This window comes from Phoca vitulina, unplaced genomic scaffold, assembly GCF_004348235.1.
Source record: "Phoca vitulina isolate PV1807 unplaced genomic scaffold, GSC_HSeal_1.0 scaffold56, whole genome shotgun sequence".
Classification (NCBI taxonomy): domain Eukaryota; kingdom Metazoa; phylum Chordata; class Mammalia; order Carnivora; family Phocidae; genus Phoca; species Phoca vitulina.
The window spans coordinates 6,359,534-6,373,180 of record NW_022589759.1 but is presented as its reverse complement, the minus strand read 5'-3'; the positions used below and the strand labels follow the sequence as shown (position 1 = coordinate 6,373,180).

The window sequence follows — 13,647 nt, the reverse complement described above, 5'->3', positions numbered from 1 at the left end:
GCGCACTCCCCTCGGGCTCCCCACCCCCTAGGGCAGAAGGCACACAGGTGAGTGGAGAATGAGTGCCCTCAGGCACCACAGAGTGCGTTCAACTGTGCCCAGGAGTGGGCTGTGGAGACTATTAACTAAGACCTTTTGCAATGCATGGAGAAAAACCCAACTCGAGACAAACAAACAAAAACTTGAAGCAGGAAGAAAATGCAGTGAGACTCACAGGACAAGATGATCCAGGATGAAGTCAGCCTTGGGTACAGCTGGGTGGCGGACTCGGTGAGGTCTTCAAGGACCTTCTCTGTCGCCCTTTCTGGGCTCTGGGGTCCTTAACTCCCAGCCGGAGCCAGGAGCCCAAACAACGTTTTCAGCGCTTAGTCTCTCTTCCGGGGTAGAAGAGTCCCCGGCAGCCCTGAATCCTAACCTCGGGATGAAGCCACCCCAGCTGTTTCTCCAAACAGCTCCAGGAGAAAAGTGGAAGGGACGATGCTGATTGGCCCCCCTTGACCAATGACTGTGCTCGGGAGGATGGCCGCCTTCTGATTGGCCAGGTCTTGCACAAGGAGGTCAGCACCATGGAATGGGCTGGGAATGGGTATCTGGGTATCTCTCACCAAAGAGGGGAGAGGGGTGTCATTCTCCAAAGCAAGGGGTGCTGGCAGACAGGGACAATTTTAATAAGACACGAACTGCTGGTGTTGGATGCCAAGACCAGCTAACATGGGGACCATTAACCCCAGGGTGCCCAACGGGGTGAGAGCTAGTTCTACGTTGTCTGGAAGGCGAGGGAATTTGGAAAAGAATGCAAGATAGGAGGTACACCAACAATTGCCAGTAAAACAATCTACAGCAAAACAATACTGGCTTTCTTATAATCAACATTTTAGGTGATTGAGAAAAATAAAACCTTGGGGTGCCTTTCTCAGGTCATGATCCCAGGGTCCTGGGATGGAGCAGAGCATTGGGCTCCCTGCTCATCGGGGAGCCTGCTTCTCCCTCTGCCACTACCCCTCCCCCTGCTCGTGCTCTCTCTCTCTCTCTCTGTCAAATAAATAAAATCTTTAAAAAAAAAAAAAAAACCTCCCCCCCCCCCCCCCGCCCCAAGGCCTACTCTGTAGCCTTGAGAAATACTCTAGCCTAGGTCATTTGGTGCCAGAATTAGTCATTTGGCCCCCAGGAAAACTGCTGTTTGTAACATGGCACCCTCTGTACTCGTGTTTAGAACAGCACTAAGGAAATCAAGTGTTTCCACCGGACGGAAAAGACCCTTCTTCCTTTTTTTTGCAGACGTAGGCAGTTTTGCGTTACCTTTGGTTTCCACTGCAAGGCTCTTTGTCACAGGGTATGATCCTCCAACACACTTACCAATGACCGCCCAACTATACCTTGGAAGCACTGGCTGGGTGGCAGTGCTGGCTTATTCATGCCCAGTGTCTAGAAGCGCCCGTGTGCACAAGCGTAAACATGGTTTCGTATCATTAGGCAGGTTTGGGGATTCAATCCAAGGTTGAGGGAAGGGGAGGGCAACTAGGAATGTTAGAACTAATGGAATTCCTTAACTGTGGTATCTCCTGACCTGAGAAAGGAAGTGCGTTACCTTTCAGAAAATAGACTTGGGGCGCCTGGGTGGCTCAGTCATTGAGTGTCTGCCTTTGGCTCAGGTCATGATCCCAGGGTCCTGGGATCGAGCCCCGCATGGGGCTCCCTGCTCCGCAGGAAGCCTGCTTCTCTCTCTCCCATTCCCTCTACTTGTGTTCCCTCTGTGTGTCTCTCTCTGTCAAAAAAAAAAAAAAAAAAAAAAATAGACTTGACTTCTTTCAAGTGGTCCGTTTTCAGCTGCGACGTGGAGAACTCAAATAACTTCCCACTTTGCCCACATCCCTCGCCCTTCCCTGAACTTCTTCCAGCATATCGGAGCTCCTCCACATCACATGGAACATGACCTTGCTTATTTACTAGACCCCATCTAGTCTTGATTTCGTCAACACACGATGCTAGAATAGTAGGTTGGCCATTTTTCCCAGTCAACAGTTTACAAACGCTAATGTATGCACCAGAAAGGAGTGTTCACCCTCAGAAGGAAAAATAACGTTCCTTAACAAATACCTACCGAACTCCTGTTCTGTGCAAGGTGTTAGGGATAGAGGAGCTTACAGGCATTAGACAAATAATTGCACCAACTATTCCAGTTGTGATAAAAGCTGTAAAAGAGAAGCAGGTGGTATGAGAGTTTGTAGCAGGAGGACCACACCTACACTGTTGGGATCATGGAAGGCATCTGGAAGAAGGGAGCTGAAGCTGAGGCGTGAAAAAAACATTAGGCATCAAGTGAGGAGGGATGTGAGAAGCTGGGAAGCCGGAACCTGCAAGCACCTGGTGTAGTTCGGGCAGAGAAGGGAGTGTGGGGGAGGTGATCTTGAAGCAGTTAGCAGGGGCCAGATCAAGCAAGGCCTCCCTCGGACTCACATTAAGGATTTTAAGCCTGTATCTGAGGAGAGTTTTGAGCAGGGAAGTGACATACATTTACATATAGGATCACTTTGCTTGGCCCATGGAGAACGGATTGAAGGAAGGCAGGAGGGTATGTAGGTGGAAGAGAAAAGAGGGTATTATTGGAGCCTAGGGGAGAGAGGTAACACCTGTTCACTAGACAACATTGAGGCATGAACAGATGTTAAAGTTAGTGGGCTTCAAGGGGGGTTAGGTGTGTCAAAGGCAGGCAGGGATCGAAGATTATCCCAGATTTCTGGCATAAGAAATTCAGCGGGTACTGGTGATGCTTACTAAAGAAAGAAACCCTATAATTTGGAGGGGTTGTGTGGTATGTTGATGGAGAGGTGCATGTGACATACCCAGGTGGAGATGCAAGGGACTTGGATAGATGGGTCTGGAGCTCAGAATGGTCTGAGCTGGAACTCTATTTAGTTGTATGTATTTGGGATAGAGATGGAAATGAAAGCCAGGGGTTTGGACGAGATCAGGAGCTTGGAGAAATTATGGTATTAGAAGAGGGTCTAGTAATGAGCACTGAACATAAGATGTTATGTCTTAGGGTAACTTGTAGTAGATCTTGAGGTAATACAATAGGTAATACACTTAGGACTGGAGTGGAGGAGAGGACAAGGGAACTGACGAGACATAGGAGTGTGGTAGTGGGCTCCAACATGGCCACCAGTGATTCCCCACCACCTAGTCTTTACGTCCTGGGTAGTCTCCTCCCACATGGAACAGGGCTAACCTGCGTAGCCAATATGGTATTGTGCAAATGACAGTGCATGACTGAGGCTGTGGCTATAAAACCTTTTAAGATTTAAGAGACCTAAGGTGGTTCTTAAAAGTGTTGTTCAAATAATAAAGCTTTTAGGAATCTTAAGGGTATTGTCCCTCAGCAGCCTGAGCAGAAGCCCAAGGTAGAGAAGGACTTATCTCAAATTTGTGGGTGTGGCTTTTGCATAATGGGGTGAACTGGAATAAGACTCCCAGGAGACACACAGTGTTCAGAAAAATTATATTTGCAGTAGCACCACCAGCTTGGGCTGAAAAGAGATACACTACAAAGTGTAAAGAGGTCTTTAGACCTCCCAAATTCTACTGGGTGGTAGCAGGCTGAGAAAACGATGTAGTTGTAAATATGGGCTACCTTTAATGGAAAAGGAGACTCAGAGGATGGAACCAAGAGCCCAGCCTCCAAGATGGCCCCCAACATTCCCCACCTTCTAGTATTCAAACCTTTGGGTACTTCCTTCCCACACTGAATAGGACTGACCTGTGTAAACAGTATATTATGGGGTGACAGTGTGTGACCTTTGAGGATAAGTCATGAAGGACATTGTACCTTCCACCATGCTCTCTTGGATCACCCGCTCTGGGGGAAACCAGCTACCATGTCATGAAAACATTCAAGCAGTCCAATGGAGATGCCTACATGGTGAGGAACTGAGCCTCCTGCCAACAGTCATGTGGATCAGCCATCCTGGAGGTGGATCCTCTGGCTTCAGTCAGGCTTCCAGATGACCGCAGTACCAGATATCATGAGATGACCCTCATGAGGGACCCTATGCAAGACCAACCCAGTTCAGCTGCACCCAAATGCCTGACCCATAAAAACCGGGACGTAATGTTTGTTGTTCTAGGATCATATGTCTAGGAGTGATTTGTTAAGATGTTATGTCTTAGGGTAACTTGTAGTAGATCTTGAGGTAATACAATAGGTAATTAATACAAGGAGAAAGACCAAGAATGAGTTCATGAACAGTGAATGAACTGTTTCAAGGAAAGAGTGGACAACAGCGTCAAATGTTACGGCATAGCCAAATGCCTCACACCTGGATGACAAGAGACCCCATATATCCGTCCTGAATTTCACGTGGATCTCTTGATTGTGGAAAACAACAAAACCAATCAAAACCCCACTATACTCAGTATACTTGGTGTAAGAAAACTAAGAAGTATCTATCATTCTTTTGAAGGACTTCAATAAAAACATGTTTTGAAAGTCTGCGACGCCTCTCAGTAGCAGTGGATAAATGTTTTACTGAACGTACCCGCTCCATCAGTGACCTCGTGTGGACACGCCATGCCATTAGTGGGCTGTAAGACGGCAGAGGGCAGAGGAACCCGCCCTATAGCACCTGTGCTGTTGGGTATGCCATAGGTGCTCATACAAGGTAACTCCAGACTAAAGCAAAAGCTTAAGATAGGGGCGCCTGGGCGGCTCAGTAGTTAAGCATCCAACTCTCGATTTCAGCTCAAGTCTTGATCTCAGAGTCGTAAGATCGAGCCCCACATCAGGCTCTGTGCTGGGCATGGAGTCTGCTTGGGATTACCTCTCTCCCTCTGCCCCCCCACCACCCAACAACAAAAAAAAACAAGATAGAAAAGACTCTAAAAACATTTTACCAAAAATGAACACTACCACTACCTCGTATTTATGTGGTAATTTATATATTAAAAGTACTTTCATGACATCTTATTTTGTGCTCACAACAAACCCTGTGAGGTGGGTGGTGGGTTTGTAGAAAAGGCAAATACAAGTCATTCCTATTTCCCAAGTGAGGAAAGTAAGAGGCTTCAGTTACTGGATTAAAGCCACGCAATATCTTCATGGTTGCAGGTCTTCTGGTATCAGGTTGAGCATTTTTTCCAAAATACCCAGGTAGCATTTACCAGGGAGTATTCATCTAGCTTCCTCTTTCTGCCAATAATCTCAACACAATTCTAACGTAACCTTCTGCAGCAATCTCTCTGCCTTGTGCTTGAATACTGTCTTTTCTGAAGCTGGAATCATGGAACGGGTAAAGATTCTCTGTCTTCTTTTCACTTTGGTTCCTGTGCAACAGGACACCTTGAATGCCTTCCACGGCAGTCCTCAAGGGTGGCTGGACAATACCACCATTGTTCAAAACATTCTTCACTGGAAGTTGCCTTCTGAGAACCCAACTTCTTCCCAGAAGAAAACCAGTCTACTAGTTGAGAGTTATGTTTCATTTTTAAATTACAAATGGCATCATTAGCTTGATCATCTTCCTTAATCAGATTTGTAGCTGTTTCCTAAACTTCAATCTAAGCTCAGAGACCAAAACTTTACAAACACTGAGTATATTCAAACATGCTTGTTACAGACTGAGGGCTTATCACAAAGACGTTCCAGAAAGGTTAGTGACAACAGCACCCTCTGAACAGAATTCCCCTGAGGAAGAAAACCCTCATAAGGAATATATAGCAATGATATTAATAAAAACAATGGCTTCTGTGTGTGTTGAGTGGCCCTTTATATGTCTTGTCTAATTTAATCCTCAAAAGAATCCTATGAGGTAAGACAAAGTTCTGTTTGTTTAAAACTCAAACATTACCACGCGGTCACACATGGGTCATGCCTTATATCATAAAGGGCAAGAACTAATTCCTAAATCCTACAGGAATGAAGAGCTAATGCCTCTCAACAGCTACCATCTCTTCAGAGGGTTGGTCTGTAGGGATCTGACCCAATTTGGGGTTTTTCACACATTTTCCAGCCTGTTAGTGTTCTGCCATTCCCATATCAGTGCACATTTTAGTCTATTTTCAGTGGATGCAGAGTGTAGGGAAGAGAAATAAGTACATTTTTGGCTCAGAGAAATTCAAGACATTTCCAATCTTCCTCAGTCTGGCTCCATAGCTCCAATATGATTTCTACCATACCCATCTAAAGGAGGAGGATACAAGAAATTACATTTCAACTTTGTCTTTGCTTCTTTTTTTCTCCTATCAGCATTAGTGCAAGAAGGTAAGAAATGAAGACTTGATCCAAGAATCTATTCTTAAGTAGCAATTTGAAGAGCCAAAATTTGCTACCAGATATCTATTTCTATCTATCTAGATATCTATATAGATATAGATATATTTAGATCTAGATAGACATTTTAAACCCATAGTTCTTGAAAACCATCTCAGCAAGTGTGTTCAGGTCCTTATTTCTAGTTCTCTCATAGTGACAGAACCACAAAAGTAGGCAGCCACGTGAGAACTGCTATAGCCAAGAGTAAGACCATCAGCCCATCCCAAACAAGACACTCAGAGTCACGATTCCCAGGACTTCTGCCATGACCATGGGCTTTAAACCATTCTACTACTTCCTGGAGGTCAAATGGCTGAGGCTCATAACCGAGCTCCTTCTGGGCCTTCTCGAGGCTAAAGTAATGTGTGACGCCAGTTTTGTAAACTTCTGTGCGAGTGAGGAAGGGCTGGAAGTTGTAGAGTCGACCTAAAATGAAGTGAACCATTTCTGTTAGGAAAGCAAAGCAGTAGATGAGGGTCAACGGCAGGCGGACAGATGGGAACGTGTAGCCTAGGCCCTCAACCAAAGGCCGGAAGAACTCAAAGTTGTTCACGGGCCTGCCATCTGAAATGAAGTAGGGCTGCCCAGAGGCAATGTGGCCCTTGTCAGCTTTCAGAGCCTCTGAGGCCAGAATGTGAGCCTGAACCAAGTTGTCCACATGGACAAATTCAACCAGGTTCTTAGGATCTCCATACACAAACTTGAACAGACCCCTCTCAATGTACCTCACTATCCTGGGAAGGTGCCTTTGTTCTCCAGGCCCATAGATACCAGCTGGCCGCAGAGCACAGCTTCTTAAGACACCATCACTTCTTACCAGGCTGGTACCATTGGCCTCCAGCACCTTCTTCTCTGCAATAGATTTGGTCCGAGAGTAGTGATCGGGATGGTGGTGAAGAGGTAGGTAAGGCAGAGATTCATCTCCATTTCTGATAACTTGACCTCCAAAGATGACATTGAAAGTGCTGGTGTAAACAAATCTTGGCACCCCTCTCCTCCTGCAAACCTGGAGGATGTTGTCTGTGCCCCCCACATTGACTTCTTCAATCAGGCTCCAATTCAGCTGCTCCCGCCCTGACATGCCATAAGAGGCAATATGGAACACACACGTGACATGCACATCCTGGAAGGCGCTCTCCACGTCCGAGAGGTGGCGAATGTCTCCATGGATAAACTGGATTCCTTCTGGAATAGAATGAGCAGGGCTGCTGATGTCGAACAGAATCACATGGAATCCTTTCTGGTTCAGAGCACAGCCTAGGCTGAGATGAGAAGCAAGTTAGATCAAATCGCTAGTAAGCTATGCCTAAGGAAGAGTGCATAAAATAATTTACCAATCAGTGTAGGGCTGATCCAAGCCTTCTAGGCTCATCCCAAGTCCCTTACTTTACATGTTCATTGGTGCAACTCTTACTTATGTAAGTAAGTATGCAAATATTCAAAACTGAGGATCCACACATCTACTCGAATTAAACTGAGAGGATTTATCTTCTAATACGGTGGCATCTACATATTCCATCCCCCCCCCCGTTTATGAAACCACCACCCATTCTTTGGAATATTTATGAATGATAACAGAACTGCAAAAGAATAACTATTATTTCTAATGTTTTTGGTGATGTCAGTTATCTCCCTAATTTAATACCTTTACAAAGAATTTTTCTTAAAGTAGAATATATCTGTAGGTCTGAATTTCAGCATCTGAGCAGTGGGCAACCTAGTTCATTTCTGATTTAACACTATTCAAACAAGTAGAAGCTGACACTACATTAATGTCAGAGTTGAAGGCTCTGTTTTTTTTCCAGCAACTAAAGGCTGTTTTTTCCAGCAACTACCAGTAAAATAATTCCATGGACATGTGTGATCGATGCACTGACCGGAAACCAAAATAGCCACCTCCTCCTGTAATGAGGACAGTTTCCTTTGGAGATTTTTCGAAGTCCATGTGTGACAGTCAAAAGATCACTGGACCTATGAGAAAGAAGTATGCAACACTGTTACTGATCCCTCGGAGGCTACTGCTGCAGCGAAAAACAGGGCGCTGATAATAAGCTCACAGGCTTATGAAAACCCAGCAAAATGCCCGACGTAATGGGCACTCCATGAAGCCATTTCTCCAATTTCCTTTTCTTCAAGCTCTAGAGTCTGGGGATTGATTGCTCTATTACATTTCCACATACCATGATTACACCTCTCAAACGTACAGGGTTGCACAAAGCCTGACAAGTTCTTCTGGATGAGTGTACTAAGTACATCAGATGGCCAGGAAAGCTAACCGGTCCAACATGCAGCGATCAGTTGGTGTGGCGGCTACCGAGGCTGTTTCCAAACACACTGGATGTCAGTCACTGATTCTTCACCCCAGACTTCTTCCCTTCAGTATGTAGGTCTGCTTGAATGTCACTTGCTCAATCAGAGACGCTTCTCTGATCCCCCTAAAAGAGCTCCCCTTACCTTAAATACTGCTTTGTTTCTTCATGGTACATTTCGCTACATAAAATTATCTTTTTTTTTTTTTTTTTTTTTTTTTACTATTGCTCTCCTTCCAAGAGAACTGAGTAAGTTCCATGAGAACTGAGACCTTCCGCCTTTTCCACTGGCAGGTCTGTACCAGAACCTAGAACATGGCAGATGCTCAACAAATATTTGTTCAAATTATGGACGATTTTGAACACTGTGAAATACATCCAGTTCAGTAAAATTATGATGGGCACAAATGACGCAGGGCCCTGCAGTGTGTAAGAGTCATCGTTATGTCTGTCAACTAACACTGCTTTCATTTAACTTCTAAGAAATGCTGAGTTATGGAGTGAAAACAACACAAAGCTAAATGAGACAGAATTCTGCTTTCTGGAATTTATGATGGAGAGAGCCTTTTGCAAATATCTAAACTACAAAGCGAAAAGGAGAAAACAAGATTACTGTTATATGTTGGTGTAAGCAAAGTGCTATGGGAGCACCGAGGTGGTGTCGAGAGAAACTGATTCTGAAGGGCGTATTAGAGAAGACTTCACTGAGGAGTGAATCAGGACAACAGGACGATCCAGGCGGGCTGAGACAAGGCAGAGGCTTACCACCGGCTGAGGGGGCATCATTAATGAATGGAACAGCAACAGGAAGGCTGTGTTGGGCAATTAATATGGTGAGTCCACTGGGGCTGGTATGCAAACTGAAGCCAAAGCACGTAGCTGGTGACTGAGGTGGGAAAGATGGCCTAGGGTCGGCTTTGAGACACCTCTGAGTTCCTCGGGGGGAGTGTAGATTCTATTCTGTAGACAGTTGAAAGCCTTTGTAGGTTTACTGAACAGGCTTGCTCCCTTTGGTCCTTGCTAAGGGTCAACCTTTCCCTGGAGGAGGGTGAGGCTGGAAACAGCCAAGAGTCTCAGTAAAGGGTGATGGGACTGGGCTCGAGGCTTATCTGTGAGGAAGAAATGCCAGTGTGCTGAGCTGAATACAGGACAGGATCTGGTGAGCAACTGAGACCCCAGTGGGCAGCGTCCAGGTGAAGTCTGAAGAGTGTGCGGACATTCACTGAAACAGCACACATAGGTTTTAGAAATGTTCCATTTGGTTAACAGATGTTCTATTCTGATTAAGAGGATGCCAGATAACAAAGTTTAAGATATTCTTAGTACCTCCACAAGAATTCCACGAGAAGGGATTCAGAAAATGGGCCAGGCCTCAGAATCCAATTAGGAAAATTCCAACAGAAATTCTTCCTAATCTCTAATTATTCTTTGTTTTTAAAACTGCACATTCCAGTGCAGTCACAGGACCACAAGTCAGCCATGGTTCATGTGCACATTAGTCATGCTGGGAATGTACAAGTTCAAATTATTAACGCATCAGAGTACCTGCCAGGCCTATTCATGCTACTCTTTATTACTTTCCAACTAATTCCACAATGATCTGAAGCAAGAATTTATATAACTGACCTGATCAGGAGGGTCAGAGGAGAAAGGTGGCAATGAGTAAGGAAAAAGTAATGATTTAGCAAGACAAACAGCAAGGAAACGAAGCCTATCCACCAGGTGGGTAAAACCTTCACAGGTTACCAGCCATTAGCATTACCACCAGAAGCCACGGCCTCCCTTCCTGGCTCCCCACATCAGTAAGCATAGAGAAAACGCAGTAGACACATTTCTCAGGAAATTGCAAGAAACTCCCAAGAACACTAAGCCAGAAGGGAGAAGAGTAGATACAGTTTTTCTTCAACCAGCTGCCTGATCTTTACACTTTATGGCTTCTCTTTTATTAATTAGTTACCATCTGATTCCTTCTGGGGCTGGGCACTCAATCTCAACTGCTTTAAGGCTCTTTCAAAACCCAGCTTAGTAATTGCTTTCCCCTGAGTGGAGGGTGAACGGTCACATCTGACCTGAGCAGTCATTCTAGTGGATATGGGTTAAAGTTAAGTGCATGAGCCAGAAAAAGGAATCTTAATTACAAACAAGAAAAAATGAAATTTAAATCCACCTGACCTCTTGATAATACTAAGATAAAAGTGAGGGTAATAAAGTTGATATCTCACAGGGAAGTTATGAGAAAAATCATAAAAATGACTATGGGTACTTTAAATTTACAAAGACCTAATTAAATGCTAAGGATCAGTAATAAGAACCTTAGATTACGCACACAGTTCCTTCACCCCCTGAGTTCAAGATGACAACTGCTAACCCTCGGGTATAATGCAATATACAAATCTAGGTGCTACTGGAGTCCAGAACAGATAGGAGAATTGAAGACTGCTTTCATAAAAACAAAATTTTACTGGGGCGCCTCCGTGGCTCAGTTGGTTAAGCGGCTGCCTCCGGCCCAGGTCGTGATCTCAGGGTCCTGAGGTCGAGCCCCACGTCGGGCTCCCTGGGAGCCTGCTTCTCCCTCTCCCTCTACCTGCTGCTTCCCCTGCTTGTACTCTCTCTCTCTCTAATAAAAAAATAAAAAATAAAAAAATCTAAAAAAAATAAAATAAAATTTTACTATGTTTGCTTCAAGGAAGATAAAAACAGCTCCAAGTGGTTTAACTCTGTGGTGGTATGTTTTAAATTACTGCCCACGTACTACCTAGAGGCAAAAGGTAACTGTGTTCTTACTGTATTGAGATCAGGAAAATACATCGAGGCTAGACGGTTTAGAAATGGTGCTGTTCAAATTCCATGCATGATCTGAAAATTATTTGTGCTTAATACAAAGCAGTCAAAGCAATAAAGACGAAGTCGGTAAAGATGATAAGGGGAGTAACCCTGATACAGGTAAAAGGGATGTGAGATATACAACCTAAAAGGCCAGACACATTTGGGAAGAAAATTAGCTGAGGGCATAGCATTAAGTGGAAAGTCGACATACTCCAGGGGGAAACATCGTGGTTACCAGGGGCTGGGGGCTAGGCGAAATGAGATGTTGGTCAAAGGATACACATTTCCAGTAATAAGGCAGAATGAGTTCTGGGGATCTAATACACAGCAGTATACGTCACTACAGTCAACAATACCTTACCATGCACTTGAAAGTTGCCAAGACTAGCTCTTTAGAGCTCTCAGCATACACACAAAAAGCTAATTACGTGGTGCCTGAGATGTTAACAAACCTTACTGTGGTTACCATTTCACAGTATAACCAATCATCACATCGTACACCTTAAAACTACAGTGTTATGTCAATTATCTCAATTAGCAGGAAGGAGAAAAAAATCTTAAATTCCCCACCCAGAACTGGTTGTAAGTGGCTGAGCTAGACCCAGGGCTTGAAGCCAGATGTGCAGCACTCCCAAGCCTGGGCTCCCTTTTTTTTTTTTAAGATTTATTTATTTCAGAGACAGAGAGAGGGAGAGAGATGGCGCTCAGTGGGGAGGGGCATAGGAAGACGGAGAGAGAAACTCAAGCACATGCTGCACTGGGCTCAGAACTCACGCGGGGCTCAATCTCACGACCCTGAGATCAGACCTGAGCTGAGACTGAGTCCAAACGTGTTGCATGGAGCACTGGGTGTGATGCGCAAACGGTGAATCATGGTGACTAACATAACATAATAAAATTAAATTAAATTAAAAAAAATAAAAAGTCAAAACTAAGGTCGTAGTAAAGTGAAAAAAAAAAAAAAAAAAAGAGGCCAAAAGGGCTTTTCTACCCAGGCGCCCCCCCCCCCCCCCGCAAAGGCTGGGCTCTTAACCAGGCGAGTCGCCCCATGGGGTTGGGACAGTGCACTGTTTACTTACCACCTTTACAATTTCTGTCACATCTGGTACCTCTGCTACCTATTATGTTTGTTTAAACCTATTTACCTTTTTACAAGAAATACATTCATTTTAAGTGCGACCCTCACATTCGCACTTTAAATGGGAAACCAGAATCATTTGTCGTAAGGGAAGGTAATATTTGCAGGAACTGTGTGATGAAAAATGATCAAGTCTAGCCAGATGGAGATGCCTGATGAAAACTCTGAGCTTGGGGTCTGCTCTTTAAAAAACAAAAAACAAAAAAACAAAAAACCCCCCAAAAAACAAAAAACAAGAAAAGAAAACAAAACAAAACACACCCAGCGGCCAGGGTTTGAGGCCTCCGAGACATTCCAGAAAGCCCGGCGCGCCTGGCTCCTTGGAATCCGGCAGAGGGCTGGAAAGGGGGGTAGCTCCCGCCACCAGGGTGGGCGTCACCCACTGCCGCGCCCAGGACCACCGCGCCGACCACCGCGCGCAGGGACAGGCGGGGCCGCCCACAGCCGCTCTGCTCTCGGCGCTCCCGCCGGCCCGGACAGCGGGCCCCGGACCCCGCGGGGCGGAGGCGGCCGCCCCCCAACCCCGGCCCACTCACAGCGTCGAAGACGGCAGCACCCGCGGACCGCGACAGGCCCGGAGCCCAAGCCTCGCGAGCCCGCCGCCGCCCCGCGCCGCGCGCGTGCCGTCGGACCGGTCTCGGGGAGCCACTTCCGGGCCTCTCTAGGAAGGCCGGAGGTCTCGGCATCTCTATGATGTGCAGGTTTCACGTCCGTCCTCACCCGTGCTGGGCCAGCGGGTTTGCTCCAGGAATCTCCCCTACGTGCCCAGCCCGACTGTTCCAGCTTCAGGGCCACATCTACTTTTATTCCCACATCCAATTTCTGCTTTTAGACTTCCGCCTCCGTCTTTGTGTACCCACAGTGCTGAGCACGGTGCCTGATAAATGTGTGTGTGGGGGGGGAGGGGTGTCTCAGCTCAATCAGTATTGCTTGGATAGATAGATGGATGATGAATGGATGGATGACGATGAGGCTCCATAAGACTCCTGAATGTTCACCTGCATGTGTCTTTTTAACTCTCCATCTCTGAGTTTCCACATTTATGTGTATGCATATGTTTTCCGGTG

At 45.7% G+C, this 13,647-nt stretch overlaps 1 protein-coding gene across 4 annotated transcripts; it reads right to left on the bottom strand.

Moving 5' to 3' along the window:
• Nucleotides 1-4,894: 4,894 nt before the first annotated feature.
• Nucleotides 4,895-13,373, bottom strand: SDR42E1 (short chain dehydrogenase/reductase family 42E, member 1). 4 transcript variants are annotated; one of them, XM_032389944.1, is made up of 3 exons: nt 13,301-13,373; nt 8,185-8,278; nt 4,895-7,569 (listed from the first exon to the last, which is right to left on the bottom strand). In XM_032389944.1, the coding sequence occupies exons 2-3, from the start codon at nt 8,250-8,252 to the stop codon at nt 6,456-6,458; spliced, it is 1,182 nt and encodes a 393-aa protein (XP_032245835.1). In that variant the 5' UTR covers nt 8,253-8,278; nt 13,301-13,373; the 3' UTR covers nt 4,895-6,455. The 4 variants fall into 4 exon arrangements, with proteins under 4 accessions (XP_032245835.1, XP_032245834.1, XP_032245836.1 ...); XM_032389943.1 differs by lacking the exon at nt 13,301-13,373 and adding an exon at nt 13,117-13,204; XM_032389945.1 differs by lacking the exon at nt 13,301-13,373 and adding an exon at nt 12,842-13,087.
• Between the last annotated feature and the right edge of the window lie 274 nt (nt 13,374-13,647).